This window comes from Nerophis lumbriciformis, linkage group LG05, assembly GCF_033978685.3.
Source record: "Nerophis lumbriciformis linkage group LG05, RoL_Nlum_v2.1, whole genome shotgun sequence".
NCBI lineage: Eukaryota > Metazoa > Chordata > Actinopteri > Syngnathiformes > Syngnathidae > Nerophis > Nerophis lumbriciformis.
Window position 1 is genome coordinate 26,068,984 of NC_084552.2, and position 18,008 is coordinate 26,086,991.

The 18,008-nt window shown below is 41.6% G+C and overlaps 1 protein-coding gene across 1 annotated transcript in view; it reads left to right on the forward strand.

Moving 5' to 3' along the window:
• Positions 1–18,008, forward strand: part of LOC133605829 (uncharacterized) — a 217,909-nt gene that overhangs the window by 61,583 nt on the left and 138,318 nt on the right. Inside the window, exon 5 of the mRNA XM_072913116.1 lies at positions 17,745–17,814. Within this exon, the coding sequence (XP_072769217.1) occupies positions 17,745–17,814 (70 nt within the window). The remainder of the gene's footprint in view (positions 1–17,744; positions 17,815–18,008) is intronic.

Consider the following 18,008-nt stretch of genomic DNA (forward strand, 5'->3'; position numbering starts at 1 on the left):
CCCAGCAATATGTTTGGAGGAGAAAAGGTGAGACCTTTAGTCCCAGGAACACCACACCTACCGTCAAGCATGGTGGTGGTAGTATTATGCTCTAGGCCTGTTTTGCTGCCAATGGAACTGGTGCTTTACAGAGAGTAAATGGGACAATGAAAAAGTAAGATTAACTCCAAATTCTTCAGGACAACCTAAAATCATCAGCCTGGAGGTTGGGTCTTGGGTGCTCCAACAGGACAATGACCCTAAACACACGTCAAAAGTGGTAAAGGAATGTCTATAATTAAGGTTTTAGAATAGCCTTCCCAAAGTCTTGACTTAAAGGTGTGGACACTGCTGAAGAAACAAGTCCATGTCAGAAAATCAACACATTTAGCTGAACGACACCAATTTTGTCAAGAGGAGTGGTCAAAAATTCAACCAGAAGCTTGCCAGAAGCTTGTGGATGGCTACCAAAAGCGCCTTATTGCAGTGAAACTTGCCAAGGGACATGTAACCAAATATTCACTTTGCTATACTTTTGACCCAGCAGATTTGGTCACATTTTCAGTAGACCCATAATAAATTCATAAAATAACCAAACTTCATTAATGTTTTTTCTGACCAACAAGTATGTGCTCCAATCACTCTATCACAAAAAAATAACTCAAGACAGCCATGTTCTTTACAAGTGTATGTAAACTTTTGACCACGACTGTACCTCTCAACATTTGTATTTAAATAGATGGGAAATATTTGGGATGAGGTGGCAACTTGTCCAGGGTGTACCCTGCCTCCGGGCCGAGTGCAGCTGGGATAGGCTCCAGCACCCCCAACACCCCCCACCCCTGTGACCCCAAGAGGGAGAGGCGGTAGAAAATGGATGGATGGTAAATTTCACACAGAAATGGGAAACTTTTTCATTATAAATCACCGTCAGTAAAAAAAAAAAAAAAACGACACCGTAACTGGGGCTCAATCACATGTCAACTGGAAAACAGTATAATCAAATGTGCAATTTGTTTTTTATTCAATTTGATAATTTGAGTTTGTATTGGTTAGTACACACGTTCGAAATATATTTTTTGGATTTTATCATATTTTCTTTTCTTGATAAAGATGGCGCTGCGGATGGCTGCCACGGTACTTCGCTCTTTTGTAGTTGCGTTTTTCTTTATTTCTGCAGTATTCTGCTGCCATCCCCTGGTGTCTTCCACCGGAGAAAAACTATAAAACAGTTGACAGTCCCCCTGCCAAACTCTTTTCACTGGTTCTTACTGAACTTGAGAGTTACGCAGCCTGTTTCGCCGGAGGAGCAGCAGATCTACATGGAATATTCCAGCGATGCCGAAGATGGAGAAAAAGAGCAAGTCAATGTTTATTTATATAGCCCTAAATCACAAGAGTCTCAAAGGGCTGCACAAGCCACAACAACATCCTCGGTACAGTGCCCACATAAGGGCAAGGAAAAACTCACCCCAGTGGGACGTCGATGTGAATGACTATGAGAAACCTTGGAGAGGACCTCGGTCTCCCCTCTAGGGGAGACCGAATGCAATGGATGTCGAGTGGGTCTGACATAATATTGTGAGAGTTCAGTCCATAGTGGATCCAACATAATAGTAAGAGTCCAGTCCATAGTGGGGCCAGCAGGAAACCATCCCGAGCGGAGACGGGTCAGCAGTGCAGAGATGTTCCCAACCGATGCACAGGCGAGTGGTCCACCCCGGGTCCCGACTCTGGACAGCCAGCACTTCATCCATGGCCACCGGACCTGTGTCCCCCCTCTCCCTTGTCGAGGGGGGAACAGAGGAGAAAGGAAAAGAAACGGCAGATCAACTGGTCCAAAAAAGGGGGGCTCTTTAAAGGCTAGAGTATACAAATGAGTTTTAGGATGGGACTTAAATGCTTCTACTGAGGTAGCATCTCTAACTGTTACCGGGAGAGCATTCCATAGTACTGGAGCCCGAATAGAAAACGCTCTATAGCCCGCAGACTTTTTTTGGGCTCTGGGAATCACTAATAAGCCGGAATTCTTTGAACGCAGATTTCTTGCCGGGACATATGGTACAATACAATCGGCAAGATAGGCTGGAGCTAGACCGTGTAGTATTTTATACGTAAGTAGTAAAAACCTTAAAATCACATCTTAAGTGCACAGGAAGCCAGTGCAGGTGAGCCAGTATAGGCGTAATATGATCAAACTTTCTTGTTCTTGTCAAAAGTCTAGCAGCCGCATTTTGTACCAACTGTAATCTTTTAATGCTAGACATAGGGAGACCCGAAAATAATAGGTTACAGTAATTGAGACGTAACGAACGCATGAATAATGCAAAGTGTGCTCCCTAAACTGAGGCAGTGGGGATTACGCACTACAGAGGTTGGTGCACAGTTGTCAGTGTTGCAGCAGACATGTAGCCCACGTCTGGGGTTTTTTAATAAACTGTAAACCAGCGGGAGTTCTCTTCGTCTATTATGGTCAGTGTTTACATCCCACCTCAGGCCTGCGTAATAGAAGCGCTACAGCACCTGGCTGACCATATTGCAGACATGGAGAAAAAACATCCCGACTCCCTGCTTATAATTCTGAGGGATTTTAACAGAGCCACTTTTACCCAAGAACTCCCCAAATACAGACAGCATATTAAGTGCCCCACCAGGGGAGCTAACACACTGGACCATTGCTACACAGCAATAAAGAACTGTAATCGCTCTGTTCCCTAGGCAGCTTTAGGACTCTCTGATCACTGTCTGATTCACCTCATCCCAGCCAACAGGCAGCAGTTAAAAACTGCTGCGCCTGTATTAAGGGCTCTGAAGTGATGGTCAGATGGATCGAAGCAGCAGTTGCAGGACTTATGACTGTAGTGTATTTTAAGTTGCATCAGAAAATATTGACGAATCACTGGCACTGTGACGTCATACATCATACATGTGCGAGCAAACCAAGACCTTCTGCACATACAACAACACCGAGCCCTGGTTAACACCTCCTCTTAGGAAGCTGCACCAGGCCAACGAGGATGCCTACAGGAGTCGGGACTGGGTCATGTTCAAGCAGGCCAGGAAAAACTGGCAAAGGAGATCAGGGGAGCAAAAAGGAGTTACACTGAGAAGCTAAAACAAAACTTCTTAGCTAATGACCCTCAACCGTTTGGAAAGGTCACCAACCACAGGAACCCTGCAGGTAACAATCGACTGGCTGATGACCTGAACGGCTTCTACTTCAAGTTTTCACAACCATCACCTCAACACTCAGTCTATGCCCTCCTTGCTCTTCCAACAACCCCTTCTCCTTCCTCCCTGGCCCTCCACCTACACTGATGATCTGTGAAAAGGATGCATGCAAGCTCTTCAAAAAAAAAAAAAAAGATCAGAAAGGCTCCAGGACCAGACAGTGTCCCCCCCTTCCTGCCTGCGAGTCTCTGCTGAGCAGCTGGTCCTCATCTTCTTGCAGATCTTCATCGCAGGAGCTGTGCAAAGTGCCCTCTTGCTTCAAAGGCTCCACTATCATCCTCGTCCCAAAGAAACTTGCCATCACAGGACTCAATGACTACAGACGTCTGTGGCTCCACTATCATCCTCGTCCCAAAGAAACTTGCCATCACAGGACTCAATGACTACAGACGTCTGTGGTCATTAAGTCCTTTGAAAGACAGGTGTTGCGTCACCTGAAGGACATTACAAGCCCCTTACTGTACCCCCTGCAGTTTGCTAATTGGGAAAACAGGTCGGTGGAGTATGCAGTCAACATGGGACTGAACTACATCCTGCATCATCTTGACTCCCCAGGGATCTACGCCAGGATTCTGTTTATGGACTTCAGCTCTGCATTTAACACTTATCATCCCGTATACCTTGATTGACAACACTAAATTGGCCGTAGTGTGGGAATGTGAGTGTGAATGTTGTCTGTATCTGTGGGTGTACCTCACCTTCTGGCCGAGTGCAGCTGGGATAGGCTCCAGCACCTCCTGCCACCCCGAGAGGGTCAAGCGGTAGAAAATGGATGGATGGATGGATCCAGGATACTCTGCACCACAAACTCACCCAGATCACAGTGCTGGCCTAACCTGTCAGTGGAGCACAGACTTCCTGACTGACAGGAGGCAGCAGGAGAGAGGGCTGGGGAGAATCACATCCAGCACCCGGACAATCAGCACTGGCACCCCCATGGGTGTGGTCTCTCCTGTCTGTTTTTCTCCCTCTACACCAATGACTGCACCTCAAGGGATCCTGCTGTGAAACTTGAAGTTTTCAGACGAGACAGAAGGTGGAACGTCTGGCTCTCTAGTACAGTCAAAACCATCTGAGCTGAACCCACTCAAGATTGTGTAGATGACTGTGGACTTCAGATGAAGCCGTCTTCACGATTCTGAACAGCACAGTGTTTACTGTTGACTTTTTCAGGTTTTTGGGATCCACAATCTCACGGGACCTGAAGTGGACGTCACAAAGACACAATCAGAAAAAAGGCACAGCAGAGGATGCACTTTCTGCATCAGCTCAAGAAGTTCAACCTGACCCCAGAAATGCTGATCATGTTCTACACATCCATCATTCAGTCTGTCGTGTGCACCTCCATCCCTGTCTGGTTTGGATCTGCAACCAAGCTGGCCAGACACAGACTGCAACAGACAAGACTGCAGAAAAGATCCTCTGTACAATAATGAACTCGCACAAAGGTATTTGGGCAAACTTATACCATATATGGAAAATCCGCTGACGTCACGTGTTGGAAAAACGTCACAAGTGTTGCAAATTCCAAGTGCCTCATATGGAGAAAGTATGAAGAAAATCAAAATTGTTTTATAAATATCTCCTCAATATCCATGGTTTGATTTGACATTTTTGAGACGTATGCAGACCCCAAATACACAAAAACAGTAAGGAATAAAACAATAAGGAATACAAAGGTAGTTTTGCATAATAGGTTCCCTTTAAGGTTTGTTCTACAATAAAATAACTTGTAGTGTAATTTAGTTACTTTTAAAATACAGTAATCAGTATAGTAATTAAGTTACTTTTTAAAGGAGTAATCAGTATTCTAATTACTTTTTCAAAGTAACTGTGGCAACACTGCCCAGTGTTGGGGACACCGCAGAATACAGTACATCTAAAGCTGCAGACATATGGTCGCCTTGCCCGGAAGGTCAGCAAACCGCGGCTCTCGAGCTGCGTGCGGGTCTTTACCGCCGCCCTATTGGCTCCCTGGAGCTTTTTCAAAAATGGAAAAAAATGGAGGAAAAAAAAATTGTTTTAATTTTGTTTGTACTTACTGGTAAAGCAGGAACAGAGCCAAGGCAGCATCGATCTAAAATCCCTCTTCGTCTTTGAGCTCATGCCAGCGAGTGGAAGCCAGGCCAATGTTGATCCTAAACTGTCCTTTTATCCGGGTAGCCTTCGTTTTCTTTTTTTTGTCTCCCCAGACAAACCTTTTTCTTTTGCAGCTTCTGCCCTGATAGCAGTAATTGCACAAAGGCATTCGCATCGTCTTAGTAAGGAATGGGGAAGTCAGCACATTTGTAGTTTTTTGTGTGGCAGGGTTCCTGCCACCCTCCTCAAAGTTGCTTTGTGCCAGTGAAAGCGATACAGACACCCTCAGGCCATGACAGAGGTGTCACTCAAGTAGTTGTAAGTCCATGTATCATCCCAAAAAGTTATGAACATATTTAATGAAGGTTGAAAAGTTACTAAGTGCCACTTTAATAACCTTTTTTTTGTCATTTCCATATCAATTTCGTTAGAATCTGTCGAGGTCTTGGATTTACATTTATTCACAGTTTTATATAATTTCCTCTTTTGTCACGTCGGTGAGGAACATCGAGTTGGGATTTCTGTCTGTGGTATCATTTGGTCCAATATTTACAAAGTAGTTATTAAAACTTTCAGCTATTTTGTTGACATTGTTATTTTTAAAGTTTCTGTCTGAGAAGTTTTGAGGGTAGTACTTCTCAGCACCATTATTATGTATTCGATTTAGGATGCCCCAAGTTGCTCTCAGGTTGGTTTTGTTCCTGTCTAATAATTGACTGTAAACATTTTTCCTAAATGCTCATAAGATGTTGGCAATTTTACTTGTACATTTTATACTTACCGTATTTTTCGGACTATAAGTCGCAGTTTTTTTCATAGTTTGGCCGGGCTCCAGTGCAACATATATGTTTTTTTCCTTCTTTATTATGCATGTTCGGCAGGTGCGCCTTATACTCCGGTGCGACTTATACTCCGAAAAATACGGTACTTCCTTTGCTTTCATAATTATAATTTAACAAAAAATAAAAATAATAATAATGAACGAGAATAATATAGGGATTTTCTAGACACTTAAAACACTTTCCAGTGAGAACTGAGAACTCATCATTCATTCACTCCACATTCACACCTTGATGGTGGAAAGCTACATTTGTAGCCACAGCTTCCCTGGGGTAGATTGACGGAAACATGGCTGTCAATTTGGGACTACAGCCTCTCTGACCACCACCAAACATTCATACACATTTTTACACCAGTGTGGGTAGCACTGGGAGCAAGATGCGTGAAGTGCCTTCCCTATGGACCCAACAGCCTAGGATGGCGGAAGGTGGATTCACCTTCTGAACCAAGCCGCCATTTGTCATAAATTGTTATGAAAGTATTAAAAAAATATATTATATGCATCATCTACATCAATTTCACTGTACACGTTGTCCCAGCCAACTTTGTTTTATCAGATCATTCTTAAAAGCATCCATACTTTTCTGTGCATGGTCTACAAAATGTGTTTCGGTCATCCACGTTTCTCCTCCTGTAGTTTCCGTCATAGATTATGAAAACTGGTAAATGATCACTGATTTGGGGCATTAGCAGACCACTTATAGTATTATTGTCAAAATCATTAGTGAATATATTGTCAATGACCATTGCACAGTGGGCTGTAATTCTACTTAGTCTTGTAATGTTAGACTTATGCTATACATTGTATCAATTGTCATTTGCTAATTAAGGTTGAAGAGGTCAATGTTGAAGTCCCCACGTAAGAAAAAAAAAACATTTTTGACCGATTTCTATGAAGGTAACATTATTCCAGTCCTCAAACATTTTTATACTTGACTTAGGTGTTCTAGAACAGTGTTTTTCAACCTTTTTTGAGCCAAGGCACATTTTTTTTCATAAAAAAAATACGGAGGCACACCACCAGCAGAAAAGGTTAAAAAATGAAACTTCACCAGGTTGTCGTGCCTTATTTTGAGTTTGTTGTTGTTTCCTGTGTGTAGTGCTTTAGTTCCTGTCTTGCGCTGTTAATTTGGTGACACTTCCTGTTTTGTTGGTGTTCTCCTGTAGCAGCGTTGCGCCTTCCTTTGAGTTCTATTGCCCGCACCTGCTTTGTTTTCGCAATCAAGACTATTTCAGTTGTGCGTACGCTATCCTTCTTTGTGGGGACATTGTTGATTGTCGTGTCATGTACAGACGTACTTTGTGGACGCCTCTCCCTGCTCCACATGCTGTAAGTTTTTGCTGTCGTCCAGCATTCTGTTTTTGTTTACTTTGTAGCCAGTTCAGTTTTACTTTTGTTTTGCATAGCCATCCCTATGCTTCAGTGCCTTTTCCTAGCGGGACTTGCCTTTTGTTCATTTTTGGTTTAAGCGTTACATACTTTTTACATACCAAAAAAGGTTGAAAAACACTGCACTAGACAACGGCACATTATTATAATTAATGATTTGGAAAAAAATATTGTTTGGACCAATTAGGTGAAGTTGCATGATTTCCCACGGCACACTAGACCAGTGTTTTTCAACCTTTTTTGAGCCAAGGCACATTTTTTTTCATAAAAAAAATACGGAGGCACACCACCAGCAGAAAAGGTTAAAAAATTAAACTCCACCAGGTTGTCATGCCTTATTTTGAGTGTGTTGTTGTTTCCTGTGTGTAGTGCTTTAGTTTCTGTCTTGCGCTGTTAATTTGGTGACCCTTCCTGTATGCCTTACTTTGAGTGCTATTGCCCACACCTGCTTTGTTTTTGCAATCAAGTCTATTTCAGTTGTGCGTACGCTATCCTTCTTTGTGGGGACATTGTTGATTGTCATGTCATGTACGGATGTACTTTGTGGACGCCGTCGCCCTGCTCCACACGCTGTAAGTTTTTGCTGCCGTCCAGCATTCTGTTTTTGTTTACTTTGTAGCCAGTTCAGTTTTACTTTTGTTTTGCGTAGCCATCCCTATGCTTCAGTGCCTTTTCCTAGCGGGACTTGCCTTTTGTTAATTTTTGGTTTAAGCGTTACATACCCCAAAAGGGACAAGCGGGAGAAAATGGATGGATGGATACCTTTTACATGCCAAAAAAGGTTGAAAAACACTGCACTAGACAACGGCACATTATTATAATTATTGATTTGCAAAAAATATTTGGCCCTGCGATGAGGTGGCGACTTGTCCAGGGTGTACCCCGCCTTCCGCTCGAATGCAGGCTCCAGCACCCCCTGCTACCCCAAAATAGGGACAAGCGGTAGAAAATGGAAGGATTTTTTTGGACCAATTAGGTGAAGTTGCATGATTTCCCACGGCACACCAGACAATATCTCACGGCACACTAGTGTGCCGCGGCACAGTGGTTGAAAAACACTGTTCTAGAAACAGTATACAGCTGTCAATACGTTTTTGCTATTGTTGTAATGATTCGTTTGAACAAAAATTTGATTCGATATTTGTAGTTGCCGATACAATCTCATTTTTAGAAGATGAAGCCGATTCAATAACTTTTCATAAAAAAAAATAAAAAAAATCAACCAGTGTGACTTTGAAATAAATACTGGACACTGCAGGTGAAGTTTATTATATTCTTATTTCTTGTTACGGAATCATGTATCAATGAGTTATGGATACAAACAAGCAAGTAAACAACAATTAATGGCCATTATGATGATATTTGTCTATTACCTAACCACTTCTATGATGGCTACCTCTCTTTATTTATAACGTATATTTTCTGCTGGATCTACTCTCTATTTTATGCTGCCCTGTTTTTGCTGCAGCTGTTACATATACTGTAAAATTGTACATGGTAATATGAATTTGTTATATATTGTATATGTTATATAATAATATAGTACAATATATCAGTATATATTGTACTGTATATATAATATGTAAATATTCCATATATGTTTTATTTTATATTGTTACTATGGTCCATTTTTAGTCTACTTTATACCTTTTGTTTTGGCCCTCTTTCTGTGCCCTTGTGTGCATTATTCTTTCTATCCTTATCCTTTCCATCCTTTGTAACTGAGCTACTGTGTGGAACAATTTCCCTGGTGGAAGTTTGTTTAATGTCTAAACGTATTTGAATAAAGTGAAACCAACTCTTGAACTTCAACTAACAATAGGAAACATTTTCTGCTCACATTTTCAACATTCAAGCAATGTTCAATAAAAGTACAGTAACCAACATTTTAACAGTAGATTTACCTGTTAAATAAAGTTCGCCCTGGCGAAGCCGGTGACAGCGTCCCAGTGGTGTTGGCCCCTCACTTCCTAATTTCCATAGCCTCCTTCATCCATCTCTTCCATTTATTTGTTTCTTATGAAATAACTTTTCTTTGACTGCCAATTGCGTGTCACACTTCATGTTGTTGTGTTCCAGAAGTTGGTGTGCAGCTGTGTGCACTTCCCTTTTGTCAGTTGGGTGTTTTGTGATCCTAAGTCTTTACATTATTTTTTTGGGTAGTTTGTATTTGTTGTGGCTTTTGCAATCGTGCTGTAGCTGAAAGTTGTTGTGAATCGTATTGTCTTGTAGTGTTCGCGTTTGTGACCTTTCTCAGCCACCGTAATTTTCCACCATTTTTGTTTTGATGATGTCAAAAATGGGCAAATTTGACATTTAATGTCCTTATTTTTAAAAGTGTTAGACTTCATATAAAGTCTGCCAAGCTTAAATCCAATGTTTTCCTTTATTTAGTATCGATAAAATCTTATATCAATACCTATCTTCCGGAAGGCAAACTTGCAGAGCACAGATTGATATACCGTATGGTTCGGAGTATAAGTCGCACCTGCCGAAAATGCATAATAAAGAAGGAAAAAAACATATATAAATCGCACTGGAGCCCGGCCAAACTATGAAAAAAACTGCGACTTATAGTCCGAAAAATACGGTACTTAAAATTTAGGAATATAAATCTATATATATTCTATATATATATATATATATATATATATATATATATATATATATATATATATATGTATGTGTGGGAAAAAATCACAAGACTATTTCATCTCTACAGGCCTGTTTCATGAGGGGGGGTACCCTCAATCGTCAGGAGATTAGATCAGGCCCTAAGTGGTGGTAAACATGTCATTTGCTATTGATAATATTTTAGATCAGGCCCTAAGTGGTGGTAAACATGTCATTTGCTATTGATAATATTTTAGAATGTATAACCATTGAACTATGTGATGAGAAAAGCAAAAACTAGAGCTAAAATGACTGATCGATGTATATATATATATATATATATATATATATATATATATATATATATATATATATATATATATATATATATACATCGATCAGTCATTTTAGCTCTAGTTTTTGCTTTTCGATGTATATATATATATATATATATATATATATATCGATCAGTCATTTTAGCTCTAGTTTTTGCTTTTCTCATCACATAGTTCAATGGTTATACATTCTAAAATATTATCAATAGCAAATGACATGTTTACCACCACTTAGGGCCTGATCTAAAGGTTTGCGTGTACTAAAACACTTGCAAACTTGATAGCACACGCAAAGCTGATCTACTAAACACGTGCAAAGGGGATTTCGTCTCCTAAGTAAACAGAAAAAGGTGTGCAATCCATTTCGCGTTTGTCTTCATTAATACGCAAAATTAATGATGATCATGAAAACGCCCACAATACTGGGAGGAGAAAATGCAAATATTTAGCATGTGCAATGTGATTTTATCAATACTCGTCACCGTTTTTCGAGCACTATTTTGCGTTTTATTTGCACGTGTAAAACGGACGTGCTATCTGACACAGACGCACAGGGCTGCGAGAAAAGAGGTGCTTGCGCTGCAAAGACAGACGATGGACAGAGAATCTTCGGTCATGTGTTTGCCAACATGTTTGGACAAACAGAAATAAATATTTAGCAATTTATTTTATTGCTGCTGGATGACTTAAGGAGCTGATTAACATGAATTCAATGTATATGTTTTGGTGTCTGCTAGCGTTTTATTATTTTTTTTTAAATTTAGGAAACATATTATAATATACATGAAAGACATCTTTCATTATGCATTTTCTTGGATGTGAGTCATTCTAGACCACGGGTGTCAAACGTACGGCCCGAGAGCCGGATCAGGCCCACGAACAAGTTTTATTCGGCCCACGATCCCGTGGGCCGAGTTTGCTAAGTATAAAAATTAACCTGAAATGTTTTAATGAAAGAAACAGCTGTTCTAAATGTGTCCACTGGATGTGGCAATGGCAATTATTTGTATCTTTGTAGATGATGCTACATATGTACAAAATAAACCACCTGATGTTAGTACATCAGTCGAGGAAAATTATCAAACTACATAAATAACATCCTGTAATTTGATTTTGATATAATTTTTTGATAGATTCAAAATTAACACCAATGAGTTGACTGATGAACATTATCACATAATTTATTCAGAAAATATAAATAACAACAAATAAAGTATTATTATCCGCTACAGGTAATTGTAAAAAAACAAACAAAAAAATAAAAACATGATTTGTACAATTTCAGAATGTGCTTGTTCTATTTTTAAACAAAGAAAACAATCTGAAGTTGTCTTTATTTTTAAGTTATCGTGCCGTGATTTTACCAGTCCGGCCCACTTGGGAGTAGATTTTTTCTCCATGTGGCCCCCGATCTTAAATGAGTTTGACACTCCTGTTCTAGACCCACGAATGCGCTCGTGATGCGATTCACAACCTAGTGTACGGAATTAAGTCTGAGTGTGCAAATGTTTCTGTTGTCTAGATTGCGATTCAGAAAAGGTGTTACACATTATAGATATGTGCTGCCGATTTAACACATTGCACACAGGTAGGGGCATGATAACATGAATGTGCAGAAAATAATCAAGTGTCTCTGTGGTAAAAGCCCTGTGTGCATGAATATTCCTCATTTAAATAAGGCGGTCTGTACCACTTTTCAGTAAAACACTCAGTGTTCGTAGATCACATGCAACAGGCCCACTAATTTATAGATTGCACACGCTGTTTAGCGCGTGGTATTTGGATCTTAGTAAATTAGGCCCTTAAAAGTTAAATTCCTTCACCGCTACTGGCTACTCAGACGGCGTGACGCAGTTTGGAGAGCGGCCGTGCCAGCAACCTGAGGGATCCTGGTTCAATCCCCACCTTCTACCAACCTCGTCACGTCCGTTGTGTCCTTGAGCAAGACAGTTAACCCTTGCTCCTGATGGGTCGTGGTTATGGCCTTGTACGGCAGCTCCCGCCATCAGTGTGTGAATGTGTGTGTGAATGGGTGAATGTGGAAATAGTGTCAAAGCGCTTTGAGTACCTTGAAGGTAGAAAAGCGCTATACAAGTGTAACCCATTTACCATTTACTCCTCCTTCACTCTTGTTTCTGTAATTTAGTTCATATCCTCTGTCGACGTATTTGTTTAATCTGGAGCCAGAAGATGTTCAAAGAGGACACGATGCGTACACTTAAAATCAGAAGTATTTATTTTTTTATTGGATACAATTCTAAGACAATTTGTCTGAGTGCTATCTTTCCCCAGCATCATACAACACAGCAATTTACACAGGGCTGTCCGGAAACGCCCTTCCCCTCGCGCTCTTACAATATGTATCACAATGTATGAATATGCAATGAGGTGTTTTCTTCCGGGCGTGGAATCTTCCTCTGCCTTCTCCTTCCTGGACTCCGACCCCAGATCTGGTGTTTGTCCTTCTGACCTCGGCAAAGAAGCCAGGTGACCAGTGAAGAATGTGGTAGATAAGAGTGTTTATGGTCGGCCTCAACCTTTACCCAGTTTTAATTGGACGTAGAACAATGGGTATATGGTGAATGGGTGAATGTGGAAAAGTGTCAAAGCGCTTTGAGTTCTTAAAAAAAGGTAGAAAAGCGCTATACAAGTATAACCCATAACCCATAGAACACACAATGAGAGGCACAAGCATATCTATTTTAAACATTTCCTAATCACTTCATCCTTCATTATTTTAATTATATCCCAACATAATATATTCCAACACCTCCCAGATCAACATATATCCTTTTTGACATCAATGTTTGATACAAAACTACAATTTAACCCTGGAGATACTAAGTGCGTATACATACATTTTGTAAACCAAAGACATACCAGGTGTTTTTTTGTATGCATTGTATTGCATTTCAAGTTAAATGCAAGAAAAATGATCCATCCATCCATCCATCTTCTTCCGCTTATCCGAGGTCGGGTCGCGGGGGCAGCAGCCTAAGCAGGGAAGCCCAGACTTCCCTCTCCCCAGGAACTTCTTCCAGCTCTTCCCGGGGGATCCCTAAAAGTTTCCAGGCCAGCCGGGACACATAGTCTTCCCAACATGTCCTGGGTCTTCCCCGTGGCCTCCTACCGGTCGTATGTGCCCTAAACACCTCCCTAGGGAGGCGTTTGGGTGGCATCCTGACCAGATGCCCGAACCACCTCATCTGGCTCCTCTCCATGTGGAGGAGCAGTGGCTTTACTTTGAGTTCCTCCCGGATGACAGAGCTTCTCACCCTATCTCTAAGGGAGAGCCCCGCCACCCGGCGGAGGAAACTCATTTCAGCCGCTTGTACCCGTGATCTAGTCCTTTCGGTCATAACCCAAAGCTCATGACCATAGGTGAGGATGGGAACGTAGATCGACCGGTAAATTGAGAGCTTTGCCTTCCGGCTCAGCTCCTTCTTCACCACAACAGATCGATACAGCGTCCGCATTACTGAAGACACCGCACCGATCCGCCTGTCGATCTCACGATCCACTCTTCCCTCACTCGTGAACAAGACTCCGAGGTACTTGAACTCCTCCACTTGGGGCAGGGTCTCCTCCGCGACCCGGAGATGGCACTCCACCCTTTTTCGGGCGAGAACCATGGACTCCCAGTCGCTTCACACTCAGCTGCGAACCGATCCAGTGAGAGCTGAAGATCTTGGCCAGATGAAGCCATCAGGACCACATCATCTGCAAAAAGCAAAGACCTAATCCTGCAGCCACCAAACCGGATCCCCTCAATGCCTTGACTGCGCCTAGAAATTATGTCCATAAAAGTTATGAACAGAATCCGTGGCAAAGGGCAGCTTTGGCGCAGTCCAACCCTCACTGGAAACGGGTCCGACTTACTGCCGGCAATGAGCACCAAGCTCTGACACTGATCATACAGGGAGCGGACCGCCACAATCAGACAGTCCGATACCCCATACTCTCTGAGCACTCCCCACAGGATTTCCCGAGGGACACGGTTGAATGCCTTCTCCAAGTCTACAAAGCACATGTAGACTGGTTTGGCAAGCTCCCATGCACCCTCAAGGACCCTGCCGAGAGTATAGAGCTGGTCCGTAGTTCCACGACCTGGACGAAAACCACACTGTTCTTCCTGAATCCGAGGTTCGACTATCCGGCGTAGCCTCCTCTCCAGTACACCTGAATAGACCTTACCGGGAAAGCTGAGGAGTGTGATCCCACGATAGTTAGAACACACCTTCCGGTTCCCCTTCTTAAAGAGAAGCAAAATTACTTTAACGTAATTTAGTTAGCGACTATGCACTTGTTCAATGATGTCATGCTCATGGTCCATGACTAACAATACTGAACTGATCCAACAGACTGCTGCACATTTTCACTAGATTAAATGGCATTATTTTGGGGACACCTGCTTCAGAGCAAAGAAAAGGGGTTCTATTGAAGCTTTAAAGAAATAAAGCCTGGGAGTTTAGTACACATTGATTTGCATGCAATTACTGCAGATTGTGATTAGTCACGTGTGCAAAAGTATACTTCAGCCTCACACAAGAAGAGGCTCCTCTGATGATGAACAACCTTTGAACCTGCACATTGTGGGGGAAACATGTTGACAGGAATTAATTTGCACTGCATATTGAAAGCCTCCTAATTATCAATTGTTCCTTATGTATTACAGTAACCTGCCTGACCTTTAATTATAGCTGTACAGTTCAAAGTGGGGTTAATTCCAAGTGAGGATCAATTTTTTTTTCTCGCTCTGCTCCCACGAGCGACTGAATCGTGAATATGTCCCCGCGCTTATTACCTGGTGTATTGTTTGAGACCGCATTTTGCTCCCAAACAATGTTCCCTCTAATTTTTCATGTGTGTGAGCAAATGCAAAAACTCCCTGAGCATTCAGTGGAGCCCATGTGAGCAACATCAGACGTGCACACTGTGGCTACACCAGCAGCACACCTGTCCCAAACCTGACTAAATAACAAGTTAAATCTCCACCCATCCATCCATTTTCTACCGCTTGTCCCTTTCGGGGTCCCTGGAGCCTATCTCAGCTGCATTCGGGCGGAAGGCGGCGTACACCCTGGACAAGTCCCCACCTCATCGCAGGGCCAACACAGATAGACAGACAACATTCTCTTATTATAATCAAATGACAGCAGTCATTTCCATTTCTAATATAAGTGTTTAGGCCCACTTACAATGACAATAACAAAAAATATTGTTTTTCATGAACTGTGTACTTGTATTGTTTATCTGGATGGAGGTCCTGCTTTGGAAATAATTTGTACCCCTTTCAGACATTGCATTTAGTTCCCATTAAAACATTCACATGTTGCACAATGAGATGTAAGCAGGGGATCATGTGTACATTCCTGCAACTTCATGTTTGTAAAAAATATATTTTTATTAGTATTTATTTAATATACTAACAGCATTTCATGATTAATATTTATAAATTAAGATTCTTAATAGATGACACTAGAATAAGCACACATTTGATTGGTAAATCATAGTGTAACGACCTGGAATGACACTTTATGTGTGGTGTTGGAGTTGTCCAACTTTTTGTGTGGCTGTAAACGCATCACTGGCTAAGTGCCATATGTGCATGTATTGGCGCAAGTAAGAAAGAGCGAGCGGCTGCTGTTGATATAACAAAGTTGCTTTTGGTCTGGTTTGTACTGCAGAAAATTACCACTTTTGCTGGATATCATTTTTTATACTAATGTTTTGGTGATGTGTTTATGGCCGAAATTAAAGAGTTTTGCTCAGAATTCATGTCCTCAATGCGTTTCGACAGACGTTACAATATTTGAACAATGATGACGAAAACTGTTTTCTCTGTCGTGTCCATGTCGAAAATTGTTATGCGCTTATTTTTTTATTTGATTTTAAGCGCGGCATAGAGGACGCTTGAGCGGTGCGCAATTGCACAGGCGCACACCTTAGATGGAACGTTCCTCCCAAACCTTAAAATTGTTGTCACCGAATAAAGTAAGTGTTACTGCAGGAACAATAACTCGAGCAAATGCGTCCTTGAATTCTCCTTCCAATGCAATCATCTTCCATCAAGGCTTGTAAGTTCACTGTGAGGATAGCGGTAAAGGTGAAGTCAAATCTTATTCCTTTGCCGAATAAAAGGGTTCAGTTAAAGTGTGCGTGAGGACCATTGACATTATAGTTCCCCATAAGAGCACATTTAGAAAGAAAGCTACAAGTTCCCCCCTGAGTGCATTTTGTGCTGAACAGCCAATAGTCTTTGAAAACAAAGTACAATGAAGAGGCAGACAAACGCTTCACTCCAAAGTTGGTCGTCCAAAAACAATGACAGCATGTCCTTGAGTTATAAATGTATAATATCCCTCAGGTGGTGCTGGGAGAAGGCTGCCTCTGATTGGCTTTGGTTATAAATCATTCATTACACTTCACATAAATAATGAATATTCCAACCTAGCCTGAATCCTTTATGTAAATACTGTCACACGTCAGAAGGTTACTATCGTAAACTTGCTTCGACAGGAGTTTTTGAACTTTTGATTGCCGGCTTAGAGGGGGCACCATGTTGGCGTGCCTGTCTTTTTGTTTTTTAATAAGCTGCCAAATAAGTGCCAGGGCATGTCACACAAGGGTGCAGTGAATATATAATGGCGTTCCTAAGCCGCCTTAGATGTCTTAAGGGAGTGTGTGCATTTCAAAAGGGAGGCAGTCTGGCTGTTGTTGCACATCTAAAACCAGTAGGGAGCAGCAGATTGCCGAGCTCTTCGCATTTTCAGGGGTAATACCGTATAGACCAGAATATAAGACGATGTATTTTTTCTTTGTAAACAATCTGAAAAAGTCGTCTTACTTTCAGGGTCAAGAAGTGTTTTATATATACTGTCATGATCCGTGGCCCGGATCATGTTTTGTTATGTTCTGTTAGTTTTGGACTAATTTAGTTCCTGTTTTGTGCACCCCTGGGTTTGTTTTTGGTTTCCATGGGGATTAATTGGGTTCACCTGCCTCTGGTTAGTGGTCGGCACACTCACCTGCTGTCGACCACTGATCAGAGAGCTATTTATTCACCTTTCTCGCCACGCTCAGTATGGCTTCATTGTTTGCTGTACGCAACAGGTTACGTTGATATTTCTTGGCTCCTAATTTATGCTTCCTGTGCTAGTTTGTACCTTAGCTTTACATGCATTCGGCACGTTTTTGCTTTTGCTTGTTTTCTGTTTGTATCTACGGTGCATGATTTATGATAAATAAATAATTTCCTCCCTGCACGTCTTCTCCAGAGTGGTCCATCTGCATCCCGAGGAAACGAACCCCGCAGAAAGATGCGAACCCCACACGTGACATATACAGGTAAACCAACAGGACTTTGTTGTACGCCACCTTTTACAGGTAGCGGCGATGCGATACCGAGTATCGATTCAAGTAAAATCAAACATTTTTCAATACATTTGTTGTTGGTGCACTTTGTCTAGACTGGCACATTCAACTTCATGACAAAGACTACTTACTTGTTAGGCGTTGATTGATTGATTGATTGATTGATT